Source organism: Petromyzon marinus, unplaced genomic scaffold (genome assembly GCF_048934315.1).
Source record: "Petromyzon marinus isolate PM22_M1 ecotype Great Lakes invasive population unplaced genomic scaffold, UKy_Petmar_22M1.pri1.0 PM_G_Scaffold_150, whole genome shotgun sequence".
Classification (NCBI taxonomy): Eukaryota; Metazoa; Chordata; class Hyperoartia; order Petromyzontiformes; family Petromyzontidae; genus Petromyzon; species Petromyzon marinus.
The window spans coordinates 312129-331320 of record NW_027422707.1 but is presented as its reverse complement, the minus strand read 5'-3'; the positions used below and the strand labels follow the sequence as shown (position 1 = coordinate 331320).

The 19192-nt window shown below is 47.4% G+C and overlaps 1 protein-coding gene across 2 annotated transcripts; it reads right to left on the bottom strand.

The window, feature by feature from the left end:
- Positions 1-243: 243 nt before the first annotated feature.
- Positions 244-8632, bottom strand: LOC142910752 (uncharacterized). 2 transcript variants are annotated; one of them, XM_076060146.1, is made up of 7 exons: positions 8474-8632; positions 7517-7650; positions 4714-4823; positions 3881-3955; positions 2959-3092; positions 2568-2629; positions 244-2397 (listed from the first exon to the last, which is right to left on the bottom strand). In XM_076060146.1, exons 3-7 carry the CDS (start codon positions 4771-4773, stop codon positions 1820-1822), a joined length of 909 nt encoding a protein of 302 aa, XP_075916261.1. In that variant the 5' UTR covers positions 4774-4823; positions 7517-7650; positions 8474-8632; the 3' UTR covers positions 244-1819. The 2 variants fall into 2 exon arrangements, with proteins under 2 accessions (XP_075916261.1, XP_075916262.1); XM_076060147.1 differs by having other exon boundaries at positions 7626-7650.
- Positions 8633-19192: the final 10560 nt, after the last annotated feature.

Here is a 19192-nt window from a genome sequence, read left to right as displayed (position 1 = left end):
GGTTAGCGCGTCTCCCACGTGCGTGTGAATATTCACAGAGGGTGAACGTGGATGTAAGATAATTTTGTCGTGACGGTGCTCGCAGTTGCTGCGAGCTGCTAAGAGACACTTGCCCCTACAGTCTGTTAGAGGCCACACGGGGGACCTTCACTGGAGGGGTTTGCTTTGGCGCACCAACGCTCCCCACACACACGCACACACGGTGAACTCGTAAAGTGATGACAGGAAACGATGAGGTAAAATGTGCAAAAGTTTAATATATTAAACGGCAATAAACGCATTCAAGAGTGCGAGTGAGGTAAAAAAATAGAATTTCTACATTGAGGTAAACATTTTTTTTATATTCTGAGGTAAAAGCAAATCTTTTTTACATTGAGGTAAAAAAATAACATTCTGAGGTTAATTTTTTTTATAAACATTCTGAGGTAGACAAAAAAATATTTTGAACATTACGAGGAACATTTTTTTCACATTCTGAGGTAAAAACATGAACATTAAATTGTCCTTAAGGAGACATAAATTAACAAACGCTCTCTGTGTATCTATCTGTCTCTCTCTGTCTCTCTGTGTATCTGTGTCTGTGTGTGTCTGTGTGTATCTGTGTCTGTGTATCTGTCTCTCTGTGTCTCTTTGTGTGTATCTCATCTCAGTCAGTCGACCCGTGGCACCTGGGTCTGCCCCGTGACCTCCTGCCAGCGGTCGTTCGACACTTCACGTGGCCTCAAGGTGCACATGTCCTGGCACAAGCGTCGTGGTGACGCGATTCGCCACTTAGTGGCGAATGGCAGTTGTTGTTATTGTTGTGCATGTCTGTGTGTGTGCGTGTCTGTGTGTGTATGTCTGTGTATTTTGTACCATCGGACACTACACCCCCACAACTCCCAATCGGTGATGGGGCAGTTGTGGAGAGAGTGGAGAGTTTCCCATACCTGGGCAGTGTGCTTATGACTGGCTCCAGTTTAACAGCAGAGGTCTCCCTCCGAATCAGTCGAGCGGCAATATCTTTGCATCGGTTGCGTAACGCTGTGTGGAAGCTACCTGGTCTGTCGCTCCGCACTAAGCTTCAGGTCCTCTCGGCCACGGTCATTCCCTCCCTTCTCTACGCTTGCGAAACGTGGACCCCCCTAATGGAACATCTTCGCCGGTGAGAAACATTTAAGCTGGCCTGCCTACGATCCATCCTGGGTTTAACCAGACTGGATTGTGTGAGGAGCTCACAAATCCTTGAAAGATCTGGGCAAGGTCCCATCGGTGAGCTCCTCCAGCGGGCAAGGCTGCAATGGCTGGGTCATGTAGCCCGCATGCCCTGCCACCGCATGCCGAAACAGCTTTTGTTCGGCCGGATTGAGGGGGCTAAGCGGGTGCGGCACGGGTTAGAGAAGAAATGGAGTGATGTGGTACAGGAGGACGTGGAGCTGAGTGGACTTGCCGATGACTGGTACCAGCGGTGTCAAGATCGGCCTCTGTGGAGGAGGCTCGTGAAGGATGCTACTGGGCAGTTGGAGGTAGTCGCACTCCAACAACAACGGAGGGCGGAGGAGCGACGCTCAGAACGAGCGGAGCGCCGGGTGGCTAAAGCACAGCAGGTTGGCACAGTAGGAGGCACAGGTGGTGCATCAGCCAGTCATCTCAGTCAGTCGACCCGTGGCACCTGGGTCTGCCCTGTGACCTGCCAGCGGACGTTCTGCACTTCACGTTGCCTCAGGGTACACATAGCCTGGCACAAGCGTCGTGGTGACGTCACCGCCACTTAGTGGCGAATGGCGGTTGTTGTTGTTGTGTCTGTGTGTGTGTCTGTGTGTGTCTGTTGTGTGTCGTGTCAGGACAGGAACGTGTGCACCACAGAGTGGATCTCCCTGCGGCAGAGTGGGCAGGCCATGCCACGCCGCTGCAGCTCCAAGGCGCAGCGGCGGCACGTGGCAAGGTGACCGCTGTCGCCGTGAACTAACGTGCAGCTACGCGGCTCACTCCGGCACACCACGCACTCACCCACGATAACACCACCAGCACCACCCACACCACCAGCACCACCCACACCACCAACCACACCAACAACACCAACACTACCACCCACACCAACACCACCACCCACACCACCACCATCACCCACACCAACACCACCACCCACACCACCGCCACCACCACTGCCACCACCACCCACACCAACACCACCACCCACACCAACACCACCAACCACACCAACACCACCACCACCACCCACACCACCACCATCACAACCACCACCCACACCACCGCCACCACCACCCACACCACTACCACCACCACAACCACCCACACCACCACCCACACCACCACCACCCACACCAACAGCACCGCCACCGGTTGGAGCGCAAGATGGAGAGGAAGTGGTGGAGGTGGTGGTGATGTTGGCACCGGCTGAAGGGGAAGAAAAAGAAGAGAGTGAGTGAGTGAATGTGTGAGTGTGTGAGTGTGTGACTGTATATGGGTAGCGGTAGTGTAGTAGTAGTTAGTGCTACGTCGCGCTATGAACCCGGGGAGGAAGTGAGAAGGAGGGAGGGAGTGAGGAGGAGGGAGGGGAACTTCACCTCGCCTGCTGTCGGCCATCACTATGGAGAATGACTTCACAAACAGCGCTGCCACCGAGTGTCTGGAAGAGAGAGACAGGGAGATCCAGGCTGCGTTTGGATGCAGGCTCTATCTCCCGCCCCTCTCTCTCTCTCCACCCCTCTCTCTCTTGTGCTTGTTTATTTTTATTTCACTTTCTTTATTATAATTTTTCTATCTACGTGACTTTAGTGAAAGAACCAAAGAATATTCACCCACTCAATCACTCGCCCACTCACTAAACAGCTCACCCATCCACTCAATAATTCACGCCCCCACTCGCCTTCCCACTCACTCACTAAATAACTCATCCGCTCACCCACACTCACTCACCCACCCACTCTCTCTCCACCCTCTTTGTATCTCCCTCACCTGGGATCTCTGAGTGAGAATCCCTCCACACCAAACACCTCCCCCAGAGGGTCCCCGCCACACCTCACCAGGTACGGCCTCTCTACATCGTAAAGTTGTCTTCGCTTGATGTATTGTCCCACGTAGTGGTGCGCCTACGTGGGACGCACACACACACACACACATGCACACACGCATGCATGCACACACACGAGTGGGTGACTGAGTGGGTGAGTAGGTGGGTGGGTGAGTGAGTGGGTGAGTGAGTGGATGAGTTAGTGAGTGGGTGGTTGAGTGATTGAGTGGGTGAGTGGGTGGGTAGGTGAGTGGGTGGTTGAGTGATTGAGTGGGTGAGTGGGTGGGTAGGTGAGTGAGTAGGTGAGTGAGTGGGTGTGTGGATCAGTGAGAGAATCAGTGAGTGGGTGGGTGGAGCACTGATTTAGTGGCATGGGCGGAAGAGATGGACTAGTCAGTGAGTGGATGGGTTAGAGGGTGAGTGGATGGGTTAGAGGGTGAGTCGAGTGAGTGGTTGGGTGAGTGAGTGGATGAGTGAGTGGTTGGATGAGTGAGTGTTAGTGTGTGGGTAAATGGAGTGGGTGAGTGGTTGGGTGAGTGGGTGGCTGAGTGAGTAGGTCAGTGAATGAGTGGGTGGACGAGTGGTTGGGTGAGTGGGTGGGTGAGTGTAACGTCTGTACTATGTTGAACTTCTTTCGCAACGCACGTAGCCATGTGTGATAATCCTGCAAATCCAAATTATACAGCAGGTGTCAGGTTCGCGATGGAATCCACGACCTCCTGTACACCAGGCGAGGTAGTCAACATCTCCTAGCCACCCTGATAATGATGATGGTGGGTCCCACGACCTCCTGTACACCAGGCGTGGTAGTCAACATCTCCTAGCCACGCAGATGATGATGGTGTTGGTGGTCGTGATGGGACCCACCTGCTCCCACGTGAATGTGTCGCCCTCGACACCGACCGACTGCAGCAGACGAAGCATCGCAGGCACCGGCTTCAGCTGCATCCCAGCGGACAGAGGCATCACGGAGCCACATGTCATCACTCACACAGACACAAAGGTCCCCCGTGTAGCCACGGCAGGCTATAGGGGCAAGTGCTGTTAGCGAAGAGAAGCACCTATTAAGGCTGCCGGCACTGTGGCACATTAGGGGGTGGGTGGCCAGCACCACGCCGAACCGCCTTTGTCTCCCCAGTGGCTTTGTTTACTACGACACACCGCTACACCAGCTACTCTTTTGAGTCAACCTAGGGGAGGCCCAGGACCGATTGTAGTGTATAGTAGTGTATATTACATTGTAGTGTATAGTAGTGCATAGTGTATAGTAGCGTATAGTACTGTAGTTTATAGTAGTGTAGGGTATAGTGTAGTGTATAGTAGTGTAGTGTATAGTAATGTAGTGCATAGTAGTGTAGTGTATAGTAATTGTAGTGTATAGTTGTGTATAGTGTACAGTGTATAGTTGTGTAGTGTATAGTAATGTAGTGTATAGTTGTGTATAGTGTACAGTGTATAGTTGTGTAGTGTATAGTAATGTAGTGTATAGTTGTGTATAGTATAGTGTACAGTGTATAGTATAGCGTACAGTGTATAGTATAGTGTACCGTGTATAGTATAGTGTACAGTGTATAGTGTGCAGTGTATAGTGTACAGTGTATAGTATAGCGTACAGTGTATAGTATGGCGTACAGTGTATAGTAGTGTACAGTGTATAGTAGTACACAGAGCACCGGTGAGCCCCCCTAAAAGCGACTCACCAGAATGTTCCTGTGAGCTCCAGCAGCGGCCAGAGACAACCTGGAGTCACCGGCACTCATCACGGCAGCGGCCAGAGACAACCTGGAGTCACCGGCACTAATTACGGCAGCTGTGGAGACAGCAGGAAGACAGCGACACTCGTCACGGCAGCTGTGAGACAGCAGGAAGACAGCGACACTCGTCACGGCAGCTGTAGAGACAGCAGGAAGACAGCGACACTCGTCACGGCAGCTGTGGAGACAGCAGGAAGACAGCGACACTCGTCACGGCAGCTGTGGAGACAGCAGGAAGACAGCGACACTCGTCACGGTAGCTGTGGAGACAGCAGGAAGACAGCGACACTCGTCACGGTAGCTGTGAGACAGCAGGAAGACAGCCACACTCGTCACGGCAGCTGTGGAGACAGCAGGAAGACAGCGACACTCATCACGGCAGCTGTGGAGACAGCAGGAAGACAGCGACACTCGTCACGGCAGCTGTGAGACAGCAGGAAGACAGCGACACTCGTCACGGCAGCTGTGGAGACAGCAGGAAGACAGCGACACTCGTCACAGCAGCTGTGGAGACAGCAGGAAGACAGCGACACTCATCACGGCAGCTGTGGAGACAGCGACGTGGTGGGGGGGGGGGGGGGTGAGTAATGCTCAGCCGCCGGGCACGGCTGACGACCACCTCGTGGGGACCGCCTGTGTCGTGAGTCTATGGGTCTCTGTGTGAGTCTGTGGGTCTCTGTGTGAGTCTGTGGGTCTCTGTGTGAGTCTGTGGGTTTATGGGTATCTGTGTGAGTCTTTGGGCCTCTGTCAGAGTAAATTGGTATCTGTGTGAGTCTATGGGTATCTGTGTGAGTCTGTGGGCCTCTATCAGAGTAAATTGGTATCTGTGTGAGTCTATGGGTCTCTGTGTGAGTCTGTGGGTCTCTGTCAGAGTAAATTTGTCTCTGTGTGAGTCTATGGGGCTCTGTGTGAGTCTGTGGGTCTCTGTCAGAGTAAACTGGTCTCTGTGTGGGTCTATGGGTCTCTGTGTGAATCTGTGGGCCTCTGTCAGAGTAAATTGGTATTTGTGTGAGTCTATGGGTCTCTGTGTGAGTCTGTGGGCCTCTGTCAGAGTAAATTGGTATCTGTGTGAGTCTATCAGTCTATGGGTCTCTGTGTGAGTCTGTGGGTCTCTGTCAGAGTAAATTTGTCTCTGTGTGAGTCTATGGGTCTCTGTGTGAGTCTGTGGGTCTCTGTCAGAGTAAATTGGTCTGTAGTGATAGCAAGTACCGCCACAGTCAGTATGCACTGTTGTAGTGATAGCAGTTACCACCACAGTAAGTATGCACTGCTGTAGTGAGAGCAGGATCCACCACAGTCGGTATGCACTGCTGTAGTAATAGTAAATAATGCTATCGAGTTGGTACATACCGCTATATAGAGTTAGTAGATACTAAAACAGTCAGACTATACCACTACAGTCAGCAAATACTGCTACAGTCAGCAGATACAACTACGGTCAGTAGCTACTAGAGTCAGTAGGCACTACTATAGAGTGAGTAGAAACTGATATAGAGTTAGTAGTTACTACTATAGTCAGTGAATACTCCTATAGAGTCAGCAGATACTACTATACAGTTAGTCGTTACTACTATAGAGTCGGTAGACACTACTGTAGGGCCAGTAAATACTACTACGGTCAGTAGTTACTACAGTCAGTAAATACTACTAAACAGTCAGTAGCTACTACTGGCTCAGTAGATACTACTGTACAGTCAGTAGATACAACTACAGGGCCAAGAGATACTACTTATTCTGTTGTATGTAGGCTGTGTAGGTATATACAGGACTAGCTGTACTACCCAGGCTTGAATTCACCACACCCGGCCGCCTTTGTCTCCCCAGTGGCGATGTTCACACCACAACAGTTACTCGTTAGAGGCTGAGTCGACCTAGGGGAGGCCCAGGACCGGTTCAAATAATCGTCACCGGTGGTGGCCGTGAGCGGGAATCGAACTCGGGTCGCCGGGTTCGTAGCGCGGCGTAGCGCTAACCACTACACTACAATGCATTAGGCTTCCACACACAGACACAAACACACAGACACACACACAGACACACACAGACACAAAAAGATCCCCCATATAGCCTTAACAGACTGTAGGAGCAAGTGCTGTTAGCGAGCACCTATGAAGGCCGGGACGGTACACGAGGGGGTGGGTGGCCAGCACCACGCTCGACCGCCTTTGTCTCCCTAGTGGCAATGTTTACACACCACACCAGGTACTCATTTGAGGCTGAGTCGACCTAGGGGAGGCCCGGGACCGGTTCAGATAATCGTCACTGGTGTTGGCCGTGAGCAGGAATCGAACCTGGGTCGCCAGGTTCATAGCGCAGCGCGCTAACCGCTACACTATCGCTCCCCACAACACACAGACACACACACACATACAGACAACGCTAACCGCTACACTACAATGCGTGACGCTTCCACATGCACGGGTCACGTGACAGATTTGACGTCACAGCTCACTTGCCGTGCATAAAATCTAGGCATTATTGAGCTCCCCTCCCCACCCCTAAAAAAAACACAAAAGTGTATTTGTATAATGTTTGCACGGTGTACAGTCTGGGAAATACCCACATGGCAAATTTCCAGTTTGTTGCATGTCGGGAAGTACGCTAAACATTTTGAACAGACAACACACACAATCACAACCTTGCATATTTTTATATATATGGAGATAAACAGTAAGAGCCAATTTGTTAATCCATTGCCGGACGAGGGTCTCCCCACGCCGCCCCGGGTCATGATTTGACCATACTTCACCACGCTCGTCCGTGTGGCGGCTTGGTGGAGGAGGGTAGCGTAGACGTGGGAGCGTAGTGACATTGTACTCTACAATGGATGTTGCCCCCACCGCTCCTATGCCACTCACCAACGTTGCACAGTCCCGCAGCCGCCTAAAACAACAACAACAACAAAGTCCCATCACAAGGGAGAAACACACAAATAGAGATTCACTCACCACCACGTAGCTGTCAACCTCTATCAGTGCCCCTACCTTATTACAGATCAATTCAGACCATATCGGCCACCACGTGTCTTTATGAATATCAACGTTCGTCCTGCGAAGTCCCATCACAATGTAGAAACACAAATAGACAATACTGTTACCAAAGCATGTTTTTTTGCCCGTATTGAAACGGCTGTACCCCGTATGGGCGTGAAAACTCAATGTCTCTGTACAAGAATACGGGGTAAACCGTGCGGGTTATGACAGCTGTGATGCATCAAGAGATAACTTGACCCGTGGTTGTGTTACCTCGTTTAACCAAAGGCTTCAAACTCGCGTGGAACAGCCCGAAACCCAAAGCATGAGGACAAACACAAAGACGGGTATATCACGAGAGAAAAAAACCCCTACATATTTACCAATAACACTGCCCTTAAAAGTAAATTCTGTGGTGCATAATCGGGCAATGGGCCTTTTTCATAACGCCTCTGTTACTGACGATTGTATTTCAGCCTTTCTTCTTACGACTGCTGCCTGTGTATCTTACTGTGAAAACAGTTCCACAAAGCATGTATAAATGTTTATTTTCTTTGTGACAGACTAGGCCCGAGACGCCAGGGAGGGCCTGAATGGCCTGGATTGCCTACCGAGAAGGAGACGCCTTCCCCGGCGGGGAGCAACCACAGCCTGCGGTGTCACCGCCGCAACGGGGGTCACACAACACCGGATTTTTTTTTCGTCAAAATTTTAAAACCAAAACACCCACTTACCGGTTCGCGTGAGTTCAATCCTGCTCAGAGTTTTAAGGGGCGAGAGGAATTGTTCGTGCAAGTTTAGAGTTTAGGGTGGGGGTGGGGAGTCGTTATGTTCCGAACAGTTTAGAAGCGTCCTGGGAGCCGGGCTTGAGGCGTCAGCCATTGGCACTTGGGAGCTACCACTCCCAGCCAAGGGTTGACGCTCAAACTATCAATCTTATACTTGCACTTCCATCACATAATTTGAATCGTATTTACTCGAACAATATATGCTGAATGATCTACTATGATGGTCACGGTCGCTCCGTCATTGTATTGCTGTTGAAGATGTATATATTTATATATTTTAAAAAACATTACCGCGTCTGCGACCCCCCCCCCCTATTTAAAGCGGTAAGTTGGTTCGTTCCAAATGATGACGTTCACACAACGCGATCAAAGTTGGGAACGCTCTTGCAGAATTGTACAACTCCGAAAGTTATCGCGATATGGCGACACTACGATATTACCTAATCATATCCACCATAAGCATATCGTACATTTTTTTCCACACGGCACGTGCACACACTCAAAGCACTTGCAATTCAAATTTCGATTTAAAACTTTCGTGACTGCAGGGATTCATCTTCTTGGTTATTTCGGTGAAGTCACCACCATGTAGAATGGAAACAATAAAATAATAAAAATAGATATTTTGATCCCCTGCTGATTTTGTACGTTTGCCCACTGACAAAGAAATGATCAGTCTATAATTTTAATGGTAGATTTATTTGAACAGTGAGAGACAGAATAACAACAAAAATCCAGAGAAACGCATGTCAAAAATGTTATAAATTGATTTGCATTTTAATGAGTGAAATGAGTATTTGACCCATCAGAAAGATTTCTGGCTCCCAGGTGTCTATGTGTACACTGTGTGTGTGTACACTGTTTGTGTACACTGTGTGTGTATACACTGTGTGTGTGTACACTGTGTGTATACACTGTGTGTGTGTCACTGTGTGTACACTGTGTGTGTACACTGTGTGTACACTGTGTGTGTACCCTATGTGTGTACGCTGTGTGTGTGTACACTATGTGTATACACTGTGTGTGTGTGTACACTGCGTATGTGTACACTGTGTGTATAAATTGTGTGTGTACACTGTGTGTGTGTACAGTGTGTGTACACTATGTGTATACACTGTGTGTGTGTACACCGTGTGTACGCTGTGTGTGTGTACACTGTGTATACACTGTGTGTGTGTACACTGCGTATGTGTACACTGTGTGTGTACAGTGTGTGTACACTGTGTGTGTGTACACTGCGTATGTGTACACTGTGTGTGTGTACACTGTGTGTGTGTACATTGTGTGTGTACATTGTGTGTGTACACTGTGTGTGTGTACACTGTGTGTGTGTACACTGTATACACTGTGTGTGTACACTGTGTATACCCTGTGTGTCACTGTGTGTACACTGTGTGTGTGTATATATACAGTGTGTACCCTGTGTACACTGGGTGTATACACTGTATGTACACCGTGTGTACACTGTGTGTATACTGTGTATACCCTGTGTGTGTGTACACTGTGTGTGTGTACACTGTGTGTGTGTACACTGTGTGTGTACCCTATGTGTGTACGCTGTGTGTGTGTACACTATGTGTATACACTGTGTGTGTGTACACTGCGTATGTGTACACTGTGTGTATAAATTGTGTGTGTACACTGTGTGTGTGTACACTGTGTGTGCACACTGTGTGTGTACATTGTGTACATTGTGTATACACTGTGTGTGTACACTGTGTGTGTACACTGTGTATACACTGTGTGTGTACACCGTGTGTACGCTGTGTGTGTGTACACTATGTGTATACACTGTGTGTGTGTACACTGCATATGTGTACACTGTGTGTGTACAGTGTGTGTACACTGTGTGTGTGTACACTGCGTATGTGTACACTGTGTGTGTGTACACTGTGTGTGTGTACATTGTGTGTGTACATTGTGTGTGTACACTGTGTGTGTGTACACTGTGTGTGTGTACACTGTATACACTGTGTGTGTACACTGTGTATACCTTGTGTGTCACTGTGTGTACACTGTGTGTGTATATATACAGTGTGTACCCTGTGTACACTGGGTGTATACACTGTATGTACACCGTGTGTACACTGTGTGTGTATACTGTGTATACCCTGTGTGTGTGTACACTGTGTATGTGTACACTGTGTGTACACTGTGTATACACTGTGTGTACATTGTGTGTGTACACTGTGTGTATACACTGTGCTTGGCACAAGCGTCGTGGTGACGTCACCGCCACTTAGTAGCAAATGGCGGTTGTTGTTGTGTCACTGTGTGTGTGTCACTGTGTGTGTACACTGTCACTGTGTGTGTGCGTCACTGTGTCACTGTGTGTACACTGTATGTACACACACAGTGTACACACACAGTGTGCACACTGTGTGTGTGCACTGTGTGTATACTGTGTGTGTGTGCACTGTGTGTATACTGTGTGTGTGTACACTGTGTGTGTGTACACTGTGTGTGTACACTGTATGTGTACACTGTTTGTGTCCGCATTGAACCGAACCCCCGGCAAGGCCATCTACTTAATGACGAGAGAAAATTCACACGAAATGTACTTTTCAATGAAGTCTTCCAGATGTAAATTGATACAAGCTTTTAATGAGGAAATAAAATAATCTAATTCAAAGCACAACACAATTCAAAGATGTTTCATTTTAAAACTTCAAAACGGAGCACGGGGTACTTGCGTGAATGCGTCCTTCGTGTGCAAATGTTGTGACTTTCCTGGCCTGAAGGCCGTCAATGTGTTGGACCATTAAATGGTGCACAGCGTCTCAACAACAGCAGTGGGGTTTGCTTCAACCGATGGTTATGAACATCCAGACGTGAATCAGCAAGGAGCATTTCTAGTCCTAGTTAGACAAAATCTACGTCAACACGTAAGACAAAACTACAATTCGTGTTGTAGAGAATGTACCTCCTCCTATACGTGTAAATTTCAAGTGGTATGCCTTGTAACTGATGAATGATCCGAGCGTGCTCCCTATTTCAAAGACAATGAGTTGCTAGAGAGGCAGACGCTTCGTGAAACACAAAAGTACCCTTTGACCTGTATCACAAGAACAACGGGTCTCACCTGAGTTCTCTGTACAGGTTACTTCCAAAACACACACGCACTTTGTCCTAACATCACTTCTTCTTTCGTTCTTTCGGTAAAGTCACGTATAGCATTGTGATATATAACGACTTATTGTTGGTAGCTTAGCTGATTGGAGAATATAGAGTTTATTGATAACATTAAGGTAATTTATATTTTAGGGTTTTTTTATTGGTTCACTATATAGTACTGTGAATATATAGTACTGTGAATAGCTCAGATGTGTAGGCCTTGACTTCAACATAGTCATTTCTGTGACCAGTCACTAGCTAATCACTCAGTTATTTCAATGCTAAATTCGCCTAGTTATTTCAATGCTAAATTATCCTGTTTGATTTGTACTAAGTGCCTCGGTGAATGTGTATGCTCTGACTTTAACGTAGCTATTTCTGTGACCAGTTACAAGCTATTCACTCAGCTATTTCAATGCTAAATTCTATGCTAATTCCTTTGTCAAGGGGTGCCTCTGCGGATGTGTATGCTTTAACTTAGCTATTTCAATGCTAAATTCTATGCTAATTCCTTTATCAAGGGGTGCCTCTGCGGATGTGTATGCTTTAACTTTTAACATAGCTATTTCTGTGACCAGTCACAAGCTAATCATTCAGCCATTTCAATGCTAAATTATATGCTAATTCCTTTGTCAAGGCGCTTTGTTTCCTCTCACACAGCTTAAAGGTCGTGATCTGAACGTGCGCTGTCCTACCAGACAGTCTCGTCCCTTCACCTGATGAAGGCCGCTTGTGTTGTGGCCGAAACGTCGTGAGAATATTATTATTGTGTTATTTTATTTTATCAATTTATTATTTTATTCTCATTCTACGTGACTTTACCGAAAGAACCAAAGAAGATGCAATATTAGATTTACGGTGACAAAAAAAGACGCACACACATCGCCTATGCTTTGAAAACTGAGAAGTTATACTTTTTTCAGTATAAGCAGCAGTCATATTAAGGCTTGCCATCATATTTATTGACAGCGACCAAGTCAACACTGGTGTCAGGGCAATGGTCTGATGAGCCTGAATGCTTTTGGCCGGGAGCTCACTGAGCAGCTCCTCTGTTGACTGAATAAATAGCCTTGGCGTGTGGTGACTCAAAAATAAAATTGGCATATTTCACCAAATCTGGCTGTCACCTGATGAAGCTGGTTGTGATTTCTGGTGAAACTTCAAGATTATAAATGTTGTGGCTTGGCTCTCCAACACACAACCGGTGTGCTGTACTAGTACACTACACTATACACTACACTATACACTGCACTACTATACACTACACTATACAATACACTATACATTACTATACACTACACTATATACTACACTATACACTACACTATACACTACACTATACACTACACTATACACTACACTATACACTGCACTATACACTACACTATACACTGCACTATACACTACACTATGCACTGCACTATACACTACACTATACACTACACTATACAATACACTATACATTACTATACACTACACTATACACTACATTATACACTATACATTACTATACACTACACTATACACTGCACTATACACTACACTATACACTACATTATACACTATACATTACTATACACTACACTATATACTACACTATACACTACACTATACACTACACTATACACTACACTATACACTGCACTATACACTACACTATACACTGCACTATACACTACACTATACACTACATTATACACTATACATTACTATACACTACACTATACACTACTATACACTACACTATACACTACACTACTATACACTACACTATACACTACACTATACACTACACTACTATACACTACACTATACACTACACTATACACTACACTATACACTACACTACTATACACTACACTATACACTACACTATACACTACACTATACACTACACTATACACTACACTATACACTACTATACACTACACTATACACTACACTATACACTACACTACTATACACTACACTATACACTACACTATACACTACTATACACTTCACTATACACTACTATACACTACACTATACACTACTATACACTACACTATACACTACACTACTATACACTACACTATACACTACACTATACACTACTATACACTTCACTATACACTACTATACACTACACTATACACTACACTACTATACACTACACTATACACTACTATACACTACACTATACACTACACTATACACTACACTACTATACACTACACTATACACTACACTATACACTACACTATACACTACACTATATACTACTATACACTACACTATACACTACTATACACTACACTATACACTACACTACTATACACTACACTATACACTACTATACACTACACTATACACTACTCTATACACTACTATACACTACACTATACACTACTATACACTATGCTATACACTACACTATACACTACAATATACTCTACACTACACTACTATACACTATGCTATACACTACACTATACACTACACTATACACTACTAAACACTACACTATACACTACTATACACTACTATACACTATACACTACACTATACACTACACTATACACTACGCACTAGTGCTGTACTATACACGAATTGGCCACATTCTGTTTACGTGACCACCCTTACTGGTTGGCTATGTCGGGTGGTGGTGGGTTTAGCGACACATTTCTATATTTACGTGATCTAACCCCCCAAAAACACCTCTGTTGTGGATGATATTGGTCGTGAAAGCCTCCTAAGCGTTAATTCAACTACATTCTTATTATCACAAAGTCACACAGATAGAAAAAAAATAAAGTGAAGAAAAAAAACATTAACAGTTTCCATCTACGTGACTTTACCGAAAGAAACCAAATAATTTTTTTGATTTAAAGCTTTCGTGACTGCAGTAATTCATATTCATAGTTCTTTCGGTAAAGTCACGTTGAAGGGAAACAATAAAATAATAAAATATATATAAAACAATAATAAAAAATTCTCACGACGTTTCGACCATAACTCAAACGGTCGTCTTCAGGTGTGTTGGTTTGCATAAATTTATTTTTATACGGTGGATTTATTTATTTATAAAAACGTTAGCGCCACGCGCAGCGATTTGGCAGTTTGCCCAGGACTAGTCCATCTATTTTTTGAAAAGAGGAGGGGGGAGACGAAATTTTTTTATAATGTATGCTGTCTGAAAGCCACTGTAAGCGTGAACAATCAATTAAGAACTGAAATGGTGAGACAATTTCAACCGAGAAGATGGATTCTATCTTAGCAATCATTGGAAAGATTTGATAAACCATTTCAGTTCTTAATTGATTGTTCACGCTTACAGTGGCTTTCAGACAGCATACATTATAAAAAAGAATTCGTCTCCCCCCTCCTCTTTTCAGAATATAGATGGACTAGTCCAGGGCAAACTGCCAAATCGCTGCGCTTGACGCTAACGTTTTTATAAATAAATAAATGCGCCGTTTAAAAATAAATTTATGCAAACCAACACACCTGAAGACGACCGTTTGTGTTACGGTCGAAACGTCGTGAGAATTTATTTTATTGTTTTATATATATTTTATTATTTTGTTGTTTCCCTTCAACGTGGTGACTCTACCGAAAGAACTAAGAATATATAAACCAAAGAATGTGAATGTTTCCTGCGGTCACACAAAAGCTTCGAGTCAAAGGTTTACATTCTGTGTATATCATTGCAACGGGCTGTTCTGTTCTTGCAGGTCAATTTTTGCCCGGCTGCGTTGAGGGCTCCGACAACATCGCCCAGAATGCAGCTGGAGCGCCGCTCTGGCTCAGAGCGACCTCGGCAACGCGGCTCGTGGCTGTTGGGGAAGCCGCCGCCGCTGCCGCCGGGGGACTTGGCCGGTGCGAGGGGCGAGGGAATTCACGCGCGGTACTCAGGCCGTCCACGAGGCGGCAGCCACGTAGCCCTGCTGTCGGGATTCCCCTCGTTCGGTTTTGAGTTCCATTCATTTGGTGGGTAGCAGCCGCCCTGTGAGACATTCGGCTCTTGAATCGGGTGCAACCGCAGCAAACACAAAAAAACAAAAACACGAACGAGAACAGGTCCCTGCAGGGTGGGCTGGTAGGAACATTGGAATTTTGTCAAGTCTCTGCGCTGTCTATTGCTGATTTTACACCCCAACAGCACGAGATTTCACTTCGTTAAAGTATTGAAAGGGGACGGACGGACGGACACATTAATCTATTGCAGGCTGGCATACTCAGTTTACAATCTTCCTTCCTACCAGTATAAAGGATGTCAGTGACAAGAGAGTGACTCTCAATGACGTCACTCACGTAGTTAAACAAAGGATGACAGTGACAAGAGAGTGACTCTTAATGACGTCACTCACGTGGTTAAACAAAGGATGTCAGTGACAAGAGAGTGACTCTCAATGACGTCACTCACGTGGTTAAACAAAGGATGTCAGTGACAAGAGAGTGACTCTCAATGACGTCACTCACGTGGTTACACAAAGGATGACAGTGACAAGAGAGTGACTCTCAATGACGTCACTCACGTGGTTAAACAAAGGATGTCAGTGACAAGAGAGTGACTCTCAATGACGTCACTCACACGGGTAAATAAAGGATGTCAGTGACAAAAGAGTGACTCTCATTGACGTCACTCACGTGGTTAAACAAAGGATGACAGTGACAAGAGAGTGACTCTCAATGACGTCACTCACGTGGTTAAACAAAGGATGACAGTCACACGAGATTTCACTTCGTTAAAGTATTGAAAGGGGACGGACGGACGGACACATTAATCTATTGCAGGCTGGTACACTCAGTTTACAACTTCGTTGCTACCAGTATAACATCTTAAAGTGACTATGTGACTGTGCAAACAGAAAATCCGGGACATCTTCCGGAAGATTCTTCCGGCCGTCTCACGCGTGGCGCGGGACCTCTTCCGGAAGACTCTTCCGGCCGTTTCAAACGTGGCGCGGGACATCTTCCGGAAGACTCTTCCGGCCGTCTCAAACGTGGCGCGGAAAAATCTTCCGGAAGATTCTTCCGGCCGTCTCACGCGTGGCGCGGGACCTCTTCCGGAAGACTCTTCCGGCCGTCTCAAACGTGGCGCGGGACATCTTCCGGAAGACTCTTCCGGCCGTCTCAAACGTGGCGCGGAAAAATCTTCCGGAAGATTCTTCCGGCCGTCTCACGCGTGGCGCGGGACATCTTCCGGAAGACTCTTCCGGCCGTCTCACGCGTGGCGCGGGACATCTTCCGGAAGACTCTTCCGGCCAGTCTCAAGCGTGGCGCGGGACATCTTCCGGAAGACTCTTCCGTCGGTCTCAAGCGTGGCGCGGGACCTCTTCCGGAAGACTCTTCCGGCCGTCTCAAACGTGGCGCGGGACATCTTCCGGAAGATTATTCCGGCCGTCTCAAGCAGTGGCGCGGGACATCTTCCGGAAGACTCTTCCGGCCGTCTCAAGCGTGGCGCGGGACCTCTTCCGGAAGACTCTTCCGGAAGACTCTTCCGCCCTGCGAATGCGTCACGTGATCACAGCCGCGCGCAGTCGCCTGTCCGTGTTAGCGGCACGGAACGTCGGACCTCCTGCACTCACTCCACACGAGGACATTGTTTAGTTTATAAACACACCACGACGGTGAGTGGGTGGGTGGGTGAGTGAGTGAGGGGGTGAGTGAGTGAGGGGGTGAGTGAGTGAGGGGATTGGTGAGGGGGTGAGTGGTGAGTGAGTGAGGGGGTGAGTGAGTGAGGGGGTGAGTGAGTGAGGGGGTGAGTGAGGGGGTTTGTGACGGGATTGGTGAGGGGGTGAGTGAGTGGGTGAGTGAGGGGGTGAGAGGGTGAGTGAGGGGGTGAGTGAGGGGGTGAGGGGGTGAGTGAGTGAGGGGGTGAGTGAGGGGGTTTGTGACGGGATTGGTGAGGGGGTGAGTGAGTGGGTGAGTGAGGGGGGTGAGGGGGTGAGAGGGTGAGTGAGGGGGTGAGTGAGGGGGTGGGTGAGTGGATTGGTGAGTGAGTGGGTTGGTGAGGGGATTGGTGAGGGGGTGAGTGAGGGGGTGGGTGGGTGAGGGGGTGAGTGAGGGGATTGGTGAGTGAGGGGATTGGTGAGTGAGTGGGTGAGTGGATGGGTGAGTGTGTGGGTGAGTGAGGGGGTGAGTGGATGGGTGAGTGAGTGGGGGCTAATGCCCCTCTCCCCACTCCCCATGAGGTGGGGGCCGATGCCCTCCCCCCCACCCGCCATTTGTGTGTGGGGGGGGTCAATGACGTCATCCCCCCACTCGCGCTTTAACCGCGCGGATGACGTAATGGTTTGACTGACGGCTGTTTAGAGTTAATTACTCCTACTAAGCCCTTGTGTCAACAAGCCAATGGCGCGTGGAATAGATCAATAATTAATTAATTACTCTCTGCGCCACTGGGCTCGAGGTCAAGCGTCCCTCTAATTAATTATTTATTTGCGCGCGCGCTCTGCTCTTCACACAGACACACAGACACACACACAGACACACACACAGACACACACACAGACACACACACAGACACACACACACAGACACAGACATACAGACACACACACAGACACACACAGACAGACACACACAGACACACACAGACACACACACAGACACACAGACAGACACACACACAGACAGACACACAGACACACAGAAACACACAGACACACAGACACACAGACACACACAGACACACACAGACACACACACAGACACACAGACAGACACACACACAGACACACAGACAGACACACAGACACACAGAAACACACAGACACACACAGACACACACACACAGACACACACACAGACACACACATAGACACACAGACACACACAGACACACAGACAGACACACAGACACACACACAGACACACAGACACACAGACAGACAGACACACACACAGACAGACACACACACAGACACACAGACAGACACACAGACACACAGAAACACACAGACACACACACAGACACACAGACAGACACACACACAGACACACACACTGACACCACGTGCACCACGTGTCACAACGTCAGTCTGTGCTAAGGGCTTCATTATTGAAGCTCCGTCATTAATTGAAGCTCTGTCGTCCCGACAGGTTTGTTCCTTTCACCTGAAGAAGGCCGCTTGTGTCGTGGCCGAAACGTCGTGAGAATTTTATTGTTTTATTTTATTATTTTATTATTCTCATTCTACGTGGTGGTGGTGACTTTAATACCGAAAGAACCAAAGAAGATACTCTACGGGTATCTGTGTGAGTCTATGGGTCTCTATGCGAGTCTGTGGGTCTCTGTGTGAGTCTATGGGTCTCTGTGTGAGTAGTCTATGGGTCTCTGTGTGAGTAGTCTGTGGGTCTCTGTGTGAGTAGTCTGTGGGTCTCTGTGTGAGTAGTCTGTGGGTCTCTGTGTGAGTAGTCTGTGGGACTTTGTGTGAGTAGTCTATGGGTCTCTGTGTGAGTAGTCTATGGGTCTCTGTGTGGTGAGTATATGGGTCTCTGTGTGGTGAGTATATGGGTCTCTGTGTGAGTAGTCTATGGGTCTCTGTGTGAGTAGTCTATGGG